This window comes from Poecilia reticulata, chromosome 8 (genome assembly GCF_904066995.2).
Source record: "Poecilia reticulata chromosome 8, P_reticulata-male-v2, whole genome shotgun sequence".
NCBI lineage: Eukaryota > Metazoa > Chordata > Actinopteri > Cyprinodontiformes > Poeciliidae > Poecilia > Poecilia reticulata.
In genome coordinates, this window is record NC_088837.1 from 6,578,481 (window position 1) to 6,596,411 (window position 17,931).

Consider the following 17,931-nt stretch of genomic DNA (forward strand, 5'->3'; position numbering starts at 1 on the left):
GAACAAAAAAAATTGCAGAATCTTGCAAAGTCAGCACACACAGTCACACATATGAATAAAAGAAGAGAAATGTGAATAAAAACAAACACTGGGAAGAAAAAAAGACGCTTTCATTTCAGTTAATTGCAGCTTGTTCCAATCAAGCTTTACAAGACCGTCTCTTTGGTTTACTTAGATTTACAACAAAAACCTAAAACAAAAAAGGAACTCGCTCCTTCGCATGTCGACACCGACGCCAAATCAGGCAGAGCAACCAAAAATGATCAGTTCTTCGCGGCTCAGTTCACATAATCAAGAACTCATTTAGGCACCAGATCTATCCAACAACTGGAGCACAAACATCGACAGCACCTGAAGCCTCCTCCTCGCAGCGGCGTCTGAGCATGTGCCAGAGAACAACAGATGCCACCAAAGCAAATGTTGGAAGTGCAGCGCTCGGCTAATGACGGGATCTGCAGGCCGTTTTCCAGGTGACTTATGTCGCTGTGTCTCAGCCAGGGGGGGGATGAACGAAGCCCCATCGATCCGGTGTTTTGCAACCCCATTGATCCCACCACACGGATCCTAGCAGTCGTGTATATAGGTCAAGCTAAAGCATGTGGGTTCGAGTTTAATTAATGCTAATGAGCAATGGACTAAAATAAACAACCGACTGGGACCTCCTCCATCTTATTGGATGTCAAGATAGTTCTGTGAAGAAACGGAGCGTCGTAGACGCCCGACATGCTCGGTATGACTGGTGTTCATTAAACTGAGGCAGGTGAGTTTTAGGAAAATAAGAACTGTTAGATTAATGAGATTTGCCCACACACTGCTGCAGGGGGAAAAAAACAACTTTGGATTATTTGGAGGATATGCACCAGAACAAACATATCAAAGGTCATCAAGTCAAAACGGTTCAATTGTTTACGCAGCGTCCAAAGAGACTGGAAATAGATATCCATATGTTTAGAAATAAATGCAAAACCGTGATGTGTGCCACAAATGTGACTTTCCTCCCTCTTAACTTGCTGATTATTTCCCCTCCCCAGTGCTCTAATTAAAGACGAATCATTCCATTTAAAAAAGCTGAAAATATAAAAGAAAAGTGAAAACAACAACTGTTTTTTCTGTGACACCACAGTAGAGGAGAAACCGGAAGGTGCTCATTTATCTCACTGCTGCACCCTAATGCAGAAATGTGTCAGCAGAGAGAGAGAGAGAGAGAGAGAGAGAGAGAGAGAGAGAGAGAGAGAGAGAGAGGAAGGGCGACACCCTGGAAAAAACAACAACAACAACAACAACAACAAATCTTTCACACATCAAAGATCGCAGCCCCGGTATATTTCACTGGTTTATTATCTCTGACTGATGACATGGCTTCCCACAGGCTGAATAGGAGACTCGTGTTTTGACTGAAAAATGATTGAAAAGCCTCACTGCAGTTAATTAATGGCACTGGGCTGTGCTGATATAATGAGAGGGCCGGAATCCTATTAAGCTTAAGGTACACAAGGGCTGGAGATAAAGGCTTTTAGAGGGGAAAAAACTCATGAGCCATTATTATTCTAATATGTTCTCATTTATTTTAGCCCGTCGTTTTTTTTCTAGAAAAACTACCAGCTTCATGGACTTCAATAACACTTTTAATAATTAGAAGAAAATTAGTCATCTGTAAGGGTAAATGTGACTGAATTAAAAAAAGGAAAAAAAAGAAAAAAGGTTTTGTCGGCTCTAATGGCTTTTATCTGACAGGACGGACCAGGCAGAGACTCAGACCCGTGACGGCCGCATCAAAGGCTGCGGTCACACTGCGGCCTTAAGAGACCCGATTCTGATGTTTTTGTTGTCAAATTGGATTTTCTTGGCCTGGTCCAAATAAATCCAAATGTATGTGTTCTCCGGTGTGAACGGGCAAACGACCCAAAAGTGTCTTGCATGCGCAGTAGAGGGCGCAATAACGTCAGTGTGCTCAGCGTTTTGCCGTCAGTCTCTGCTGAACAATGCAGTTGTTTATAAGCCCTGTTCTCCATGAAATGGACATGAATCAGTTTTGTTAGTACTTTAATTTTTAAAGAGGCAATAAAACCCATGTGGTTCTTTACAAATTCAGATTCAGTTTGTCTAAAGTTACATTAGGAACAACATCTATGTGTGCAACACACCTACTATCATTAGTATCATTTATAATTAGCATACATTATACTAGTGTCATTATTAATGTTAATTCTAACCTTGCAGGAGTAACAAAGTAAAATAAATAAATAAATCATCTGCATTTTGAAATGCAGAGTAGTATTTAAATTTTAAGTGCCATTTGATTTTAACTATTTGAAAGAAACATCAGTTGATAAACACTAAATTTAACATCTTATATTTCCCCAGTGACAGCAGCCATCAACAGGAAGAGATAAATCACTACAGAAATAGTTTTTCCACGTGTAGTAGTCACTTTGCAATATTCAGTGTTATTTAAAATACATGTACATTTGTCTGTCATGCTAGTTTGGTGGTCTGCTTTGGGGGCCCCAAGCAGCCGCTTAAGCTCGCATATGTCTTGTTCCGGTCCTGGCAGTGACCTTTATTACTTTTTCATCATTGCAAAACAAAGATACAAGATTATAGACACGACATTTATATGGTAATGTTTTCTGACGTAAGGCGCTAGTAGGAAAAGCGTCGCATCAGCAGCGGCACCAGCTGAAGCCGAGGTGTGACTTTCAGCTAGCGACGTAGCGGCCGACGCCGAGGCACTTCATTACAAAGCTGCTCCGCCGCTGGCCGAGGCAGCTACTTAAAGTAATGGGAGAAACTGTGTCCTGGCACTGCTCTCTCTCTCACACACACTGCCTGCATACTTCATTACCCCCACCGCCACGAGTTCCTGCTCTTCCCACAATCGCTTGCTCCCATCTCTTACTAAAAAACAAAGAAAATTCATTTCTTCCTCCTGCACCTTTGAAACAAGACTCGTGCCTCTTTTAACGTCACCGCTGATTAATGGCGTGTGAGAGGAGAAGCAGGGACCCGGAGGGAGGGGGAAGAGGCTGGGTTAGAAAAGGTGCAGGGTGTTAGATAAGGAGTCGGCGAACAACTTAAATGGAGAGTTTAATAAAGCTTCATGTTGGAGTAGAAGAGAGAGGAAAATGACAAAATGACCTCTCATGAGAACTTGTTGCAAATGTGTTTGCCCTTTGTAATCTAACATCATGATAAATATGCCTTCTTTTATCTTATCATACAAAACATACAGTTGCCCCGTTTCATCCATGTTTTACACAACTTTTGACACAAACTTCAACATGTCTTATTGGGGTTTTATGTGGTTTAATTATGAAGCAAAACGCTTTGGTTGGTGGAAAACTAACATTACAACCAAACAATGCGACAGTTGCTATGGGAATGCTTTTCTTCAGCAGGGACAGGGAAGGTGAATCGAGATAAAGGGAGCACAATACTGGAAGAAAACATGTTGGAGGCTCCTAAAGAGTTCAGACTGAGGTTCACTGTCCAGCAACTCTTAACATGCAACCATAGCAACAATGGGATAGCAGTCAAAATCCAGAATGAAAGCCAGTTAAGAATCTGTGGCAAAACTGAAAAACTGATGTCCACTGAGCTTAAAGTCACAGTATATCATTTTAATAAAGAATATGTTTTTCACGTATTTAGTAAAACAGTCACCATCTCGTGGTGTCCGACAGATAATCTGTGAAAAGATCGATCTCCTCCAAGTCCTCCTTGAGCTACTGTTACCATCTGAAGAAATACACCGCTCCTGACCAAAAAACAACCAATCAGAGCCAGGAGGTGGGTCTTAGCACTGTCAATCAAACTCATGTACTCGCTGCTCAATGTGATGAAAGAGGAGAAACAGCTTAGCGTTACAGGACAACTTTTTATCCGCCGTCATCAGCGGCCTTGCTAACTAGCCTGAGCAAGGGGGGAAAAGGGAAGAGCAGCGCCACATGAGATTCTGATTGACAGCGCTAAGACCCACCTCCTGGCTCTGATTGGAAGCTTCTAGTTAGCACTGGGAGCACTGGAAGAAGGCAGAGGAGATCCTATAAAAATTACATAAAGCAGCTTTAAGGAATTTTGCTAAGAAAAACAGGCAGAAGTGTAGAAGTGTAAAGAAATAGTGGAAAATACAATGCAGGCCAAGTTTTTAAGATATCAGTTTGGAAAATAAATTAATTTCCCCTCTGCTTCACAGTTTTGTACCCTTTTGAATTGGTCTGCCACATAAAATCCAAATGTGACACATTGAAGTTTGCCATTCACGTGTCAAAATGTGGAAAAGTTCAAGGGAAATGACGACATTTGCAAGACACCGCACACACTGCGTACACGAACATATCTACCATGAGTTTCTGTCCCAATACTTTCACAATTAGACCACAAAATCACATCCAACTAATCCTTTAATTGTCTGATCAATGCCTGTAGAGCTATGGAAACGAGGCCGACAGTTGATTTGGCCTGGGGTCGGGCCAAACGTCCGCCGACCGATGCGCGTCATTGATAAAGGTGCGCCCCACTCTACAAACCAAGGATTAAACCATTTATCTGCAGGCTCTACCTTGAACCCTTATCCTGACCCTCAAGCAAACCTGGCGTGAGACACAAAGCAAAAAAAACAAAAAGTCTCTGAGGAGTTTCAGAACATACATCACGGAGCTTAAAGGAGAGGCGCACGGGTTTCTGGGAAGCTGCAGCCGCACAAACACACCACGCAGCAGAGATAAGATGGGTTGTTACAGCACGACTCCACGGGGACGAGAAAACGGTGGAAGGAGGTCCCATGCATCAATATTGTCTTACCTCGTGTTTTGCCAGCCAAAGTCTCATCCCAGCTTCTCAGAAGTAGCATGGTGGTGCGGCCTGGGACTCCTCTCTCCCTTTCATAGCCTTAGACTGAGGGAGGCTGGGGGCGGAAAATCCAACACAAACCAAAAGACAAGATGAGTATCGACCGGAGCAGCTTCTGGATTTTTTTAAAAAACGTTAAGATTTATGGATTTTTGCTTAATAACGCTGACTGAATAAAAGCAACGCGGCTTCTATTGTTAACAGAGTACAGGGTTTTTTATTTTTGAAAAGTAATGACCATGGTTTATAAAGAAAACTCTTCTTTTCTATTCTGCTTTTTGTGTTTGCTTTAACCAGCTTTGCAATGTTTTCGTCGCCGGTATAAATGGGAGTTCAGATGAAGCAAATCAAGACGTTCACGAATCACTAAGTTTAAGAATGAGGCACAACTGCTTCGTTCTTCTATTCCCCCACTTCCCAAATTCAACCTTTTTTTTTTTTAGTTTTGACCGTTAACAAGGAACTAATCACAAAGAACTTACAGCCGTTTTAGGTAAAATCCTCAGACAGTCAAGGGAGCAAAGCATCAATGTTGAGGTAATTGCACTCTACTGGAGCAGCGTCACTTCTCTTCCTCGGAAAAAAGATGCTCGGAGAGTCTTGTTTTTCTTACGTCTGCCACTCTGTAATTGCAAAGGGAACAAGGAGGACAGAAGGTTAGGAGCAGGCTGCGCTCATTTGAGACTCTAATAAGGCTGCGATGTGCTTTGGCATGGTGTGCAGTCTCCGATTGGCTCTTCTCAGGACGAATAAATCTGGTTAAATGGTTGGAGCGAGTTAAAACGTACAACTGAGAAGTTAAATGGCCAAGTTAGTTGAGTTAGTTGAACTGGCTTTAGTTGAACTGGCTTTGACAAGGTTTGAGTGTCGTTTCTTTTCTAAAGTGTGGGGAAAAAAAATATGACTAAGGAAAAATATGAGCTTAATTGTATTTTTTTTATTTCAGTATCTCTAAACAAGAATCTGAGTTTAATAACCTATAGACTAATCTTTTTGTTGTTATTTATATTTAGATCTTGACGGTAATTTATGCGTTTTTATCCAACTCACTGATCATTTCTGATTACAGCAAAACAAAAACATTAAAAAAGAAGAAAAGGAGTTTTTGCTATTTTGGGTTTTCTTTTGCCTTCATGTACTTTTTAATAGTGGCTCCAAGGTTCATGAACTGATACTAAAAGTGAAATAGTTACTCATTTTGTGACACAAATGTATCACTTATCACAAATTGTAACTAAAAAAGGATCTGCATTTCATCTAAGATAACCTTACTAACTTTTTTTTTTTTTTATTGCAGATTTCACCTTCTTAAAGTTTGACCCAAAAGCCAAAAGAAAAATCTGGAAGATAACCATATGCCGTTTCATACTTTGTGGTGAAAAAAACAAAACAAAATAAAGCCCAACTAGAAGAATGGTGTGCACTGAAATATTCATTATGTCATAAAAACTGATAACCAAAATTTAAAAAAAAATCATAAGTATGAAGTTTTGAACTGTAAACCTTGCAGGATCTCTGGTTTCAGAACCAGAATCATTTTAAATGAGTATCTCCAAAAGGCGGTACAAGTTAGCGGGAAAAGAAAAAGAAAGAATCAAATAAAGCCGATACACATCTCATATTTAACAAACAAAAGTACAAGATCGTCTCAATCTTAGAGGCGTGTTTGAGCCATACTTTAGGTGAATAAATGATTAAGTGAAAAATGTTAATGAATAATGAACCAGTCTCTGCGGGGTAACAGATTGTTCTTTTCATATTTAATAGATTGATGGGCCTCACACACTCACACACACACACACGCACAACAGAGACAAAAACGCACAGGATTGTAAACACGTAGCCACACAACGAGCGCGGCTGTTTTAAAGCGTATTGAAGCAGAAGGTTTTTCAGCGGCCACTTGAAGCTCAGAGGCATTTGTCGAACCTTTGTTCTTAGTTCGGTCCTAATCTTGTAAAGAGGCCTAACTGCATTTCTGTGCACTCTGTGTACATCATTTCTCATGGACAGCGTCTCTGTCGATGCAAGTCCTCTTAATCAGCTCAGATGAATTATTGAACAGCCTTTTTATATCAGATCATGACCCATATTCTGTTTTCTTGACGTGAATATACAGCCGATAAAATCCAGATGGACATTTTTTTCTTCTTCCCCTTTTTGGAGTTGTCCCACACAGGTTAGCAGCTCTGTAACGGGTGAACGGGATTGAGATGCGAGCGCCTCATTTTACGAGCTTCAGACGGAGCTCTGCGGACTGATTTTCTCATTTAGAACAAGATGATGGATGGGGTCGTCTCGCAGCGCCGCACATAAAGTGAATCCGAGGTGTTGGGGGTTTGAAGCTCGCTCTACGCCGACGGTTCTGCCGTGCACTGTCAGAAGTGGCGGTGAATTAGGATCCTGTGATCCCTAGATGGCACAGAGTGGAAGTCAGTGGAATACAAAACACCTAAGCGGAGGGGTTACCGCTGGCTCTGTCGAGGCAGGCGCCGTGCTCGGAGCCACAAACAGGAGTTGCTTTGTTGTCTCATTAAGCAGCAGAGAGGCAGAGTGAAAATCAGTAGGAAGAGGGGATAGGATTATGAATCTCCTTAGCCCCTGCTGTCTTCTCTCCATCCTGTTTATCAATGAAGACTGCAAACGTGGCGCCTTTAAAACCTCTCAAAGGGAGAGTTCGGGATTGTTCAAGGTTTTAACCTTGAAGGCAAAATTCATATTTTGCCTGTAGACAGTAACTCTCTTGTATCTTCATTTTGCATAAATTCAGATTAGTTTTTTTTTGCCCCAGATGCTGAGGCTAGCTTCTTTCTAGCCAACAGTTAGCTGGTCTAACTGAGGCCAAGACTAAAGTGGAGTTTTATCACTGCAACAAACTCCAATTTCAACAACGTTGTTGCAGTCTTTGCAGATATCGTTTCAAAACCTTTAAACTTGGAATTGTTTAAAGGTTATTCACAGTTGACAGGAAGCTAGGACGTGGTGCGCCACCAATGATTTTTTCTGTGAAACACTAGTTCAAAACTGAACATGTTCAGCTTTTCTTGGCAAAAGTAAAATATGCAGAGTAGAAATCAATACAATAAGGTTTGCGTGAACTGTTTTGACCTTTTTAAGATAGAAGTTTGCTTTGATGTTACTCCTTCAGCAATCTGCTGGGTTTAGTTGTGAACTTTTTTGGGTTCAGTCCTACTAAATCAAAATAGTCTAGATCAGCAAAACTGTACGACCCTTCCAGAAAGCACAGCTTTCTACGTTTTGCGAGTACAGATTAAAGAAGTGTTTGCTTTAAAGTTAAATCTCAAATCCAGATGACTCAAAAGTGCTTTTTGTTACATTCAGTCATCCATTCATGCACACATTTACACGCTGAAGCCACAAGCAAAACAGACTGACATGGGGTTTGAACCAGCCACAGGTACATAACAGGACACATAGTAAAACTTTACAGCAACTGACTGAATAGGTAATTTTAATAGGATGTTTTGACTTTATGCAAAATGAAGAATAAACCTCATACTATGTGATCTATTGATAAGAAAACATAAACAACCTTCAACAATTGGAAAAAAAAAAAAGAACTGCCCATATACTTCTAATTACGTTCTAATTTGGAACTTCTATGTAGATAATGAATGAAAGTTCAGGGAAAAAAGCATGAAAAACATTTTCCATCTTTGTTTCTAAAAACTCCTGTAAGATCAACAGAATGTTTTGACCAACTTATTGAGACTCACTTTGGGCTACATCTGAACCTATAGGTGTTGACCCCCTAGTCAGGGAATAAAACTTATCTGTTTTATGCCAAATTAAGACGCTAGAAGAAAACAATATAAACGCTTCCAACCTTTTAGCAAAACCACACTAAAATAATTATCATTTTCATCTAACAGATGAAACACAGATCTAACACAGAGTGGCTCAGTTATTGGTACACCATGGATTTATTGTTTAGTCAAATTAATGCCAATACGTTATAAATGGTATTCATTTGAAATAAAGTCCAAACAATTACTGTAGTGTCAAACTAGCAGCTAGCATCTTTGTTTTCTATAAATCAAGACTAGTTTTTGACCCGGAAACTAAACCTTGTCCTTCTCAGATTAGCATTTAGCTGTTTGCTAGTCAGCTGTGATCCAAATCTAAACATCTTACAAAATCCAATCTCAAACTTCATAAGAGTTCATGCAAATGCAATTTGGTTTACAGTTTTAGTTTTCATGACATTTGGATTAGATTGTTATTTACACCAGAAATGGAGGACGGAGGAGGTCGTGCATCACCAACGATCTTCCCTATGAAACATGCTTCAAGAAAGGACAGTGTTATGCTTTTCAGCATCAGTGTAACAATTTGGTAGCAAAGTATTGTAGGGTAGAAATCTACAAAAAAGTATTTGCAATAATATCGGACTTTTTCCTTTTTAGATTGAAACTTTTAAAAGTGGTACGAATCTGCTTAGTCTTAGTCCCTGTCAGAAATGGTGTTAGCTTAAGTGTCTGGGACAAGAACCAATCTGGATTTAAACAAAATGAAGATATTACTACTTGTAAAGACATTACTATCCCTTTGATTTGATCTGTGATTAGAAACAATTAGAAGATGTCTTGTCTTCAATTGTGAGGAGCTGAAAATTCCTGGAAGTCCAGTTTAGTGGCAAACGATTTATTGTTCAATTTAATTGTTGGTAATACTCGTTAAATGTTATTCATTTAAAACTGGAGAAAACATTTACTCTCGACAGCGAGACATCAAGCTAAATGATGTAATTTGATACATATGAGCATGATTACAATTCAGAGAAAACATCCTCCATCCATGGTGTCCAACTCTCTATAGCTGTATTTACGTCTGCTTACTTCACACCATCGTTGTACTCTATAGAACTGGTAGATCAGCTAAAGTAGGCATACGAAATGCCTGTTTCCAGCTGAGCTAGAAATCTATAAAGTCCACATCGACATCCATTTTGACTCCACCATTGTCAAGACCGCACGACAAACATTACACCAACATTACACGTGGTAGACCATAAAAGACTACCACGGACGGTCTCTGTAGTCATTACGGCGGTGGGCCATGTGTCAGGACGCAGAGCTCGCGCCCGAGACGTCCGCTTTGCAGCGTGGCAGCGGCGGCGACAGCTCTGACAGACTACCTGAGCCCAAGTACCCATCTGCAGAGAGGCTACGGAGGGTCACATGTGTGCGAGGGAGCAGCTAGCAGAATGGCTAATAGACCCTGAGTTTATGAGAGCAGGTCCCAGGTGGGTTTACAGGTGTGACGCCATAACCTTGACTGAGCAAAAGCACTCACACAAACACACACTCGCGGTGTAAATCCAAATCACGCTGTCAGACAAATGATTGGGAAGTTAATCAGAGAAACAGGGTCAATCACCGCTGCACTTGTGGTAGATGGATGGACAATGGGGTCTGTGTGTGTCTGCGACGGGAGAGAGAGAAATGAATGGAATGGGTTTAAATGTGTATTGTGTTGCAGATACAGAGTAGGAATTTGACTCTGGAGTAACATCATTATCATGTCCGTACTGCTAAAGCAATTTGGGTTTTGTTGGAATAACGTCAGATAAGAAAAATTGCTCTCAGGAAGGGGAAGTGTGCTTTTTTTCCTTCATGTAGATTACTGTATTGATCTACAAACACAACATCTTCTCGCACCGAGTTGCAGTTTTTTTCTCTCCTTCTCCAGAGCAAGTAGCTGCACAGAGCAAGGATTTGAGATGGAAATTATTTTGACGTTTGAAGTTAATCTTTTACATGGCCAGACACTCATTACTCTTTCATTTTGATTCTCATGAATTAAAAAAGGAGAACGAAAGGTAGAATTAGTGGAGGAAAAGTAATAAAGAAAGATGAGGTGAAGTTTGAGAGCTGTTAATGATGTCAATAATCCACCAGCATTTAGCACTTAGACTGTGACAGGTTTGTAGACCCACACACACACACACACACACACACACACACACACATCCATGCATGGATATGGAAAAACGTCGACTTGAAGACAAAATTAGCTCTTCACCATCCAAAAGCAGCAACTGAATGTGTGGATCCAGATAAAACATACTCACCTATTCAATTCTAAACAATGAAATATATTAAATGTGTTGAGTTTTTGTAGCATGGAGAACTTAAAATCAAGGTCAACCGACAAAGATGCTGCTTCAGTCTTTAATCCATAGTTGTGAAATCCACTTAAGATTTAAAAGCCGAGAGACAGATCAGCTTCGGTCCTTTGAAAATTGTACAACAAAAAAAAAGAAAAAAAAATCTAAATCAAATTGAATACATAAATGTCCAGAATTTTATTTGTTTTACTTTTAAATATATATTTTTTTGGTCATTCAAAATCTAATCCAGGATTAAAGGGTAATTCCACAGAAAAAGAAAAAGAAACATCTATATCCAAAGTTCCACTTTTCCGACGTCTTCATTCGGTTTTAAATCTCCTTCAGAAACAGAATGGAAATATTAAAGAACGTTTAAAAAAAAAATGAAAATGAGATGCATGTGTATTTTTTTTGCTATTTGTGTGTATAACTGTGTGCTTTTTGCTATGCCTTACTACTCCAGATTGTTCTGTTGCCTTGCAGTCAAAAAGATTTTTAGCTCTATCGTAATTAAAATAATAAAGTTTAATTTACAAAACAAAATTACGAAAATCTTCCTTCTTGATTCTTTTTCCACAGCGAAGAAAAATGAAACAAAGAATAACAAATCAATAAGTGGGATCAGTGTGTAAGAGATGAATGGATGTTAGCAAATGAGGAGAAGAGGAAAATAGGTAAATGTGAAGCCAAAAAAAGTAAAAATAAAAACTCCTTCTGGAAGATTGTTTTGTTTGTTTTTTTTAAAAGCCAGTTTTTTTCCTAGTCCATTCTCTTTAGGTGCTTGTGTGCGTCTGTCTGCAGGAATGGGAGTGAGTTCAGTTTGGGAAAGATACGAGACAGACAGAGGGAGGAGGCAGAGGGGAGGAGAGAGGAAAAGAGGGCATCGAAAACGGAGCCAGAGGACTGTGCAAACACAGATGACGCCCCGGCAGAACGGGCTTTGAAGCGACCGAGTGAAACGGGCCCTTCCTGCTCGGTCTGACCTTCACCTGATCAAACGAGGGGGGGACCCTGTAAAACCCGACGCTTTTCAGCAGATGAGGAAGTTTGGTGTGAGTTTTCATGTGTGTGCACGTGTGAGAGACGAGAAAACAAAAAAGGAACAAACATGTAGATGTGATGAAGCTGCTTTAATGGATACAAGACACTTTTTAAAACGTGACAAGGCAGTCGAACGCTTCATGTCCGTGATCATGGCTGGAGAAGGTGCTCGCACGATGTGTCACTTTAAGAAGAGGGGTTAAAAAAAGGAAGAAGAAATGAAGTCAGAAAACAAGGATGAAATAAGGAAGAGTGACGTCAGGAGGGCAGGAATCAGCTGAGAGCGGGATGGGAGGAGAGCCATGGATCTGCTAAATGTGTGTGTGTGTGTGGATCATTGTCAAGGTGTGCTACAAACACAAAACGCCTCGCACACACAGGAAGGAAACAAGACAGACACTAAACACTAATCAGACCTACCTATGGTCAGAGTTAGGGATCAGCCAGATAAGAAGCATAAGGGGGAAAAAAGAAGGAGGGAAATAGGTATAAAAGTGAAAAAGCCATAAATAGAAAAGACAACGAAAGCTAATTGAAATGACTATTAGAGCTGCTTAAAGGAAATAAATAAAACGACAGGTGGAGTCAAAAAAAAAAGAAAAAGTAGCCAAAGTTACGGGTGGAGGGGGAGGAGGATGAGGCAGGGAGGAAGGAAGGGAGGGAGGAAGGAAGGGTGCGTGGGATGCACAGGGAGCGAAAGCAAAGGAAAGGGAAGGAAAGAAGAATGGATGGAGGGGATAAAAGAGGATAAAGAGGGGGGAACAAAAATCCCCCTCCTCTGTCTCTTTCTCCTTTTCTCTGTCTTTCTGCTTCTCTCTCTCTCTCCCTCTCCCTCCTTGTCTGGCTCATAAATGGACGAAATTGTTGACCAGGTAAATGGCAAAATAGATGAGGAGGCAGAGGACCGAAAGAGCGAGCAAATGAAAAGGCAAAGCACCTCCCAGCAGCGCAATGAGGAAAAAAAAGAACAAAAAACGAAAGATAAAAGCAAATACTCCGGTGGCCTCCGTTGTCTCCAGTCTGAGAGTGGACGGGGGGGGATTGGCTGGTGCCAGTTGTTCCCCTTCCCCGGCTTGCCTTCCGCTTTCTTCTCTCTCTCTCTCCCCTGCCAAAAGGCACTTCCCATCCAGATGACGGAAAACCGGGCACAGATGTCCTCTCCGCTTTTCTTTTTTTTCCTCTCAACTCTGCTCAGACGCCGCACGCCCCACGCGCAGGCGAGACATTGTTGCAGTGGCAACGGACGCGGTTACCAATATTGCTCGGTGTGAGAAAGAAAAAAAGAAAAAAGAAAAAAAAAAAAGAGGCATCGTTGGGGGGGAGAGGTTTGGGGAGGGGAAGTTGATGCTGCTGCTGCTGCTAGTCAAGCACAGCCTACCTCATGAGGAAAGATACTGAGCTGGAATTGCTCTGTCTCTCCCCCCCCTCCTCTCCTCTCCTCTCTCGCCCATCCCTGCAAAAAAAAAAAGATAGGAGGAAGGGAGGTGGGCCCACTCGCTGCATTAGTATTCATTGAAAGAGAGTGTGTGTGTGAGAGAGAGATAGAGAGAGAGAGAGAGAGAGAGAGAGAGTGTGATATGGGGAAGGTAGAAGGGGGCCTTCCAATAAATGTCGAGGAACCAAACCGGTGTGAAACTAATAAGAGACTGGCTCCCCCTAGAGTCCATCATCAATACACGAGTTTTGGGAAAAAAATCCATGTTCAAGAACGTTCATCAGTAGAAAGATTTTAAGTGTTTTGTGCATTCGGATTCTTCGGTGGTGGCAGTATCATGCTGTGGCGAGAAATGAATGTCGTTGTCTGACCAAGCCTGAATGGAAAAGCTCAGATCTACATGGTGGGCCGTAAGTTTCCATACACAGGATAATGTAAAATGTATATTTCTTTTATATTTCAGATAGACAAAAAATTGCGTTTGACAAAAGAGCAAAGAGAATTGAAATTATACTGATGGCTGGACCGGGAAGCGGTCGTTAGTAAATGCATGAGCCAATAGACTAGTTGCAGCTGTTACTGCTAAGTTTTTTATACAGTGGCTGAAGACAATTGTATGCATTTCAGATTATTATTTTTTACCATTATTAGAAAATCATGTATCATTTTTCTTCCACTCCAAAATTATTCACTACGTTCTGTTGGACTATCAAGTAAAATCCTAATAAAATACATTTATATTTCATGTGTAACGTAATGTGAAAAAGAACAAGAAGTGTCAATACGTTTGCAAGGAACTGCATGATTGCTTGACGTCATGGTGACGTTCAAAACGATTTACTGCTCGGTGTAAAAAGAACTCGTGTAATTAGTTTTCTCTCCCTCTACTTTTCGGGTTTCGACGCACTCCGTCTTGTTGAACTGGAAAGCATTAAAGGACTTCTGCTTCGTGTCGGCATGGCTGTGAAAACAAACTGTCTTGTTTGCATTTCGCCCTCAGCCAAACCCAGTGTTGCCATGCCGATAAATTCATCTCCATGCCGGTAATGGCTCTTAACAGACCGCTGTGCTTTGTTTTTCTTTCAGTTTCTGACTTCTTTTTTTTTTTTAAGCAAATGATCATGTAACATGGTACACATCGCAAACTACAAGCCTGCCTGCATGCCTGTATCATTCTTATTTTCCAATTCACTTTGTATCCCCATATTGCCATGCTGTGGCTTTTAACTTTGGCCAAAATGATAAAGAGCCAACTAATGTGTTTTTTTAATACAGATGTAACAAATGGAGGTTTATCATAAATTTTATCATTGCATTGAATTTTCAGAAAAGAAGGATACTAAAAGTACCAGCGTCAGTGTTTTAGTTCTATTTTTCTTGTCATTGGATGCCTTTTGTTTCCTTTAAACATAATTTTACACAAATATGAACAACCCACATGAGAAAATGTATCCTCTTTATGCATGTTTTTCTTTATTTCAAAACCTAAAATTTCAGATAAAATGGTGGCTCTTTAAGGATGAGCCTCACAGTAGAGATCAAAAATTGCGATTTGTCTCATGTAACATCTATGGCGTCAAGGCAAAAAAAAATTTCATGGTATTTTATTTTGGTATTTACATACACCTACACACTACTTTTGTGAATTATCATAACACCCAGTCAAAATATAACAGCTCCAGCTGACTTGGATATTAATTATTGGAGTTGCTCAGCTCATTATAGATATAAAAGTTTATATAAAAATTTAAATGAATCCATAACATATGTTATTATATATATTATTAATAAGATTGGAAAAAAAGGATTAAGGGGTCCAAACTGTTTTCTTTGATGCTATATATTTTGTTGCATTTTAAATTGCTTTTCATATCAACATTAATTTCATTCTTAATTGTTTTGATTGATTGATTTTTTGAGAGGCTGCACAGCTAATTATGAGTAAAGTTATCAAAGAAAGAAATTACCTGTTGCAGTAGCCAGAGTGCCGTTGTGTTCATTATATGTGAGATGCCGCCATCTTGTGGTTTGCAGACAGAATGGCAGCGCTGGGTTTGATTGGGAATGTCTGGCTGCCTTGAGTTGCTCGACTTCGGTACATCGTGGAGAGATGGCGATGGCGTCGCTGTCATCTCCTCTAAGAGTCTGTAGAGGAATATTGAAAGAGTTACGTATCATTCAAGGACCGGGTTTCAAACAGTCGCTTGCTTATAACTACGTCATAGATCAGTTTCGCAAGAATAAGGTGAGTTTAGCCCCAGTTTAGCAAAAGGCTAATATTAGCTAGGCTGCTACCAGCATTCTTCAGTCTCAAAACATATGATTTATATGTCGTATTAAGCATATGCTAGTTGTCAAAATAGTAATTTATATGATCTTGAATCGTTTACAAGCAAGGCTATATAAGGAAAACAGAACCTGAAACGCACAGGCGATTGCTGTCAAATAATAAAACATTTTAAAAAGCAAGGTGAGTTGTTGTGAAGGGCATGCTAACATTAGCCAACTGCAGTAATCGAGCGCCACAGTCCTGTAACTTTTTCGAGGTGTCCCTTGTCGAACATACTTAAATTAAATGACAGCCTCGCTATCAATCTATGTTAATTAGCTAATATTGGAGCCAGGTGTGTTGAAGCAGAGACATGTAAAAGTTGCAGGACACCGGCCCTTGAGGACTGGAGCTTGAGACCACTGGCTACCCGTTGAATTAACTTTATTAATGACTGCCGTGCAACTTTATAGTGTAAAATATAAAATACATTATTTTTGCTCACGACATTTTATGTAATGTAAAACTTTAAGGATGCCTTAATAGTAATAATAATGCATAATTAATAAAGCAAGATTTTCCCCAGAAATCATGCTAAGCCAGGTGGTTAGAGCGCTCAGCAGTCATTCATCCAGTGACCTGCCAGGTTTTTGAGTTAAAAAATGTTTACACTTGACAAGAAATTTGAACATATCACTTGATAATTATGTGTGTTTGGAAGATCAATAACTGAACACCAACTATAAAGTCTTAAAAAATGCAAAAATAAAAAAAAACATAAATAAATAAGGAACGCTAAGCCTGGTGGCCCGCCAGACTTATAATACACTGGGAGAAACCCTGAATAAAGGAATGTGTTTAGCCGCAGTAAAAAGTAGATGCCTCATCAGTAGATACCTGTTTTTGTGCTGTTTAATGTTAAATAAAATATGATTTGATAGTTTATTACAAAATAATAGTTCTAAGCTTGTAATTACATGTTTAGCTCTGTTTTTACCGCTGCTCTATTTCACATGTGGCTTTCAGAAATCACTCCACATTGTCCAGAATGCGTCAGTGTGTGTACTGTTTGCCATGTAGGCTTAGAGCTTGCATTATTAACGCTTGGGAGAACATGGCTCAGCAGGAATACTGAATGCATGTCTTGTCACTGAAGCAAAACAGCTTAAAGCAACTCTTGCTAGTTCACGTCAAACTGTGCATTGCTCTCTAGGCTCTACAGTGTACATTAAAGTGTCTAAATGGACCGTACTCTGTGCTGTTGTACTTGCAGTGGTGCATGAATGTCAGAAAGTTCTTCATTGTGCTTCCCTTATTTGCCTGAAGTGTATGCACTCAGTTATTCGTACACTTGGAAGTTTTTGCATTTTCAGAACTTCATGACTTGGTCACAAGTCAGACCATTCTTATGGTTTCATCCCATGCGTCTTTCTTTAAAGTGATGGAAATTACTGTCATTTAATCATTTTTCCTGATCGCAGGTTACAGGGGAAAGGTACTGCAGGGCCCAGCAGGAGGCGCACCACGCCTCGCTCACATACCTGTGTTTGCTGACGTCCACCAGGAACCACCTGGCCCTCCATAACCTCTACCATGGCAAGGGAGAGCGCAGCCCAGAAGAAGTGGCGGGCCTGGTGGGGCTCAGGCTGCCCACGCAGCCAGGAGGGAAAGGCTGGGAGAAGTAGAGACAGAGGGAAAGTCAGTCGGCGGGAGAAAATCAGGAAACTCCTGGAATTAAATGGACAGTGGATGGATGGGCTGCCTTCGTGTAATATAAACTCCGGAGTTCGCTGGTTATGGCATTGTGGACTGAGGGAGCTTGTTCTTCATTCTCCTGAGCAATCGTTTGAAACGAGGGGAAAAAATGTGAACTGATTAAATAAAAAATTTAAAAGTCAGCTAAAATATAAAACTTGTTCAAACCTTTGTATTCAACAGCAGCACCTCAAAAACATTGAATATCCCATTATGTGGTCTCATTTAAAGTCAATCCTATAAACGTTAATTAATACTTGACTGTGTAAATAAAACTTTAGTTCTTTTTAAGTTGTGTGTAAATGTGTGCATGAACAAACAAGCTAAAATAAATGACCATCAATATTTAGCTAGTTGTCCATTTTATTTGGCTTTCAATGCCAATATCTCAATGTGAAATTGAGTTTTAGGATATAACCTCAAACTCTTTTTTGGCAACAAAAATAA

The 17,931-nt window shown here is 40.2% G+C and overlaps 2 protein-coding genes across 6 annotated transcripts in view; one reads left to right on the plus strand and one right to left on the minus strand.

The window, feature by feature from the left end:
- grin2ba (glutamate receptor, ionotropic, N-methyl D-aspartate 2B, genome duplicate a) overlaps positions 1-15,556 on the minus strand; it is a 178,459-nt gene extending 162,903 nt beyond the window's left edge. Inside the window, exons 1-3 of one of the 5 annotated variants that reach the window (XM_008415507.3) lie at positions 15,428-15,556; positions 5,334-5,474; positions 4,804-4,906 (exon numbers count right to left, since the gene is read on the minus strand). In XM_008415507.3, the coding sequence (XP_008413729.2) occupies positions 4,804-4,830 (27 nt within the window). In that variant the 5' untranslated portion in view covers positions 4,831-4,906; positions 5,334-5,474; positions 15,428-15,556. The other 4 variants (XM_017306255.2, XM_081609718.1, XM_017306254.2 and 1 more) reach the window with 4 other exon arrangements.
- fmc1 (formation of mitochondrial complex V assembly factor 1) lies at positions 15,463-17,833 on the plus strand. Its single transcript, XM_008415505.3, has 2 exons — positions 15,463-15,705; positions 17,211-17,833. Exons 1-2 carry the CDS (start codon positions 15,571-15,573, stop codon positions 17,412-17,414), a joined length of 339 nt encoding a protein of 112 aa, XP_008413727.1. The 5' UTR covers positions 15,463-15,570; the 3' UTR covers positions 17,415-17,833.
- The last annotated feature ends 98 nt before the right edge of the window (positions 17,834-17,931 follow it).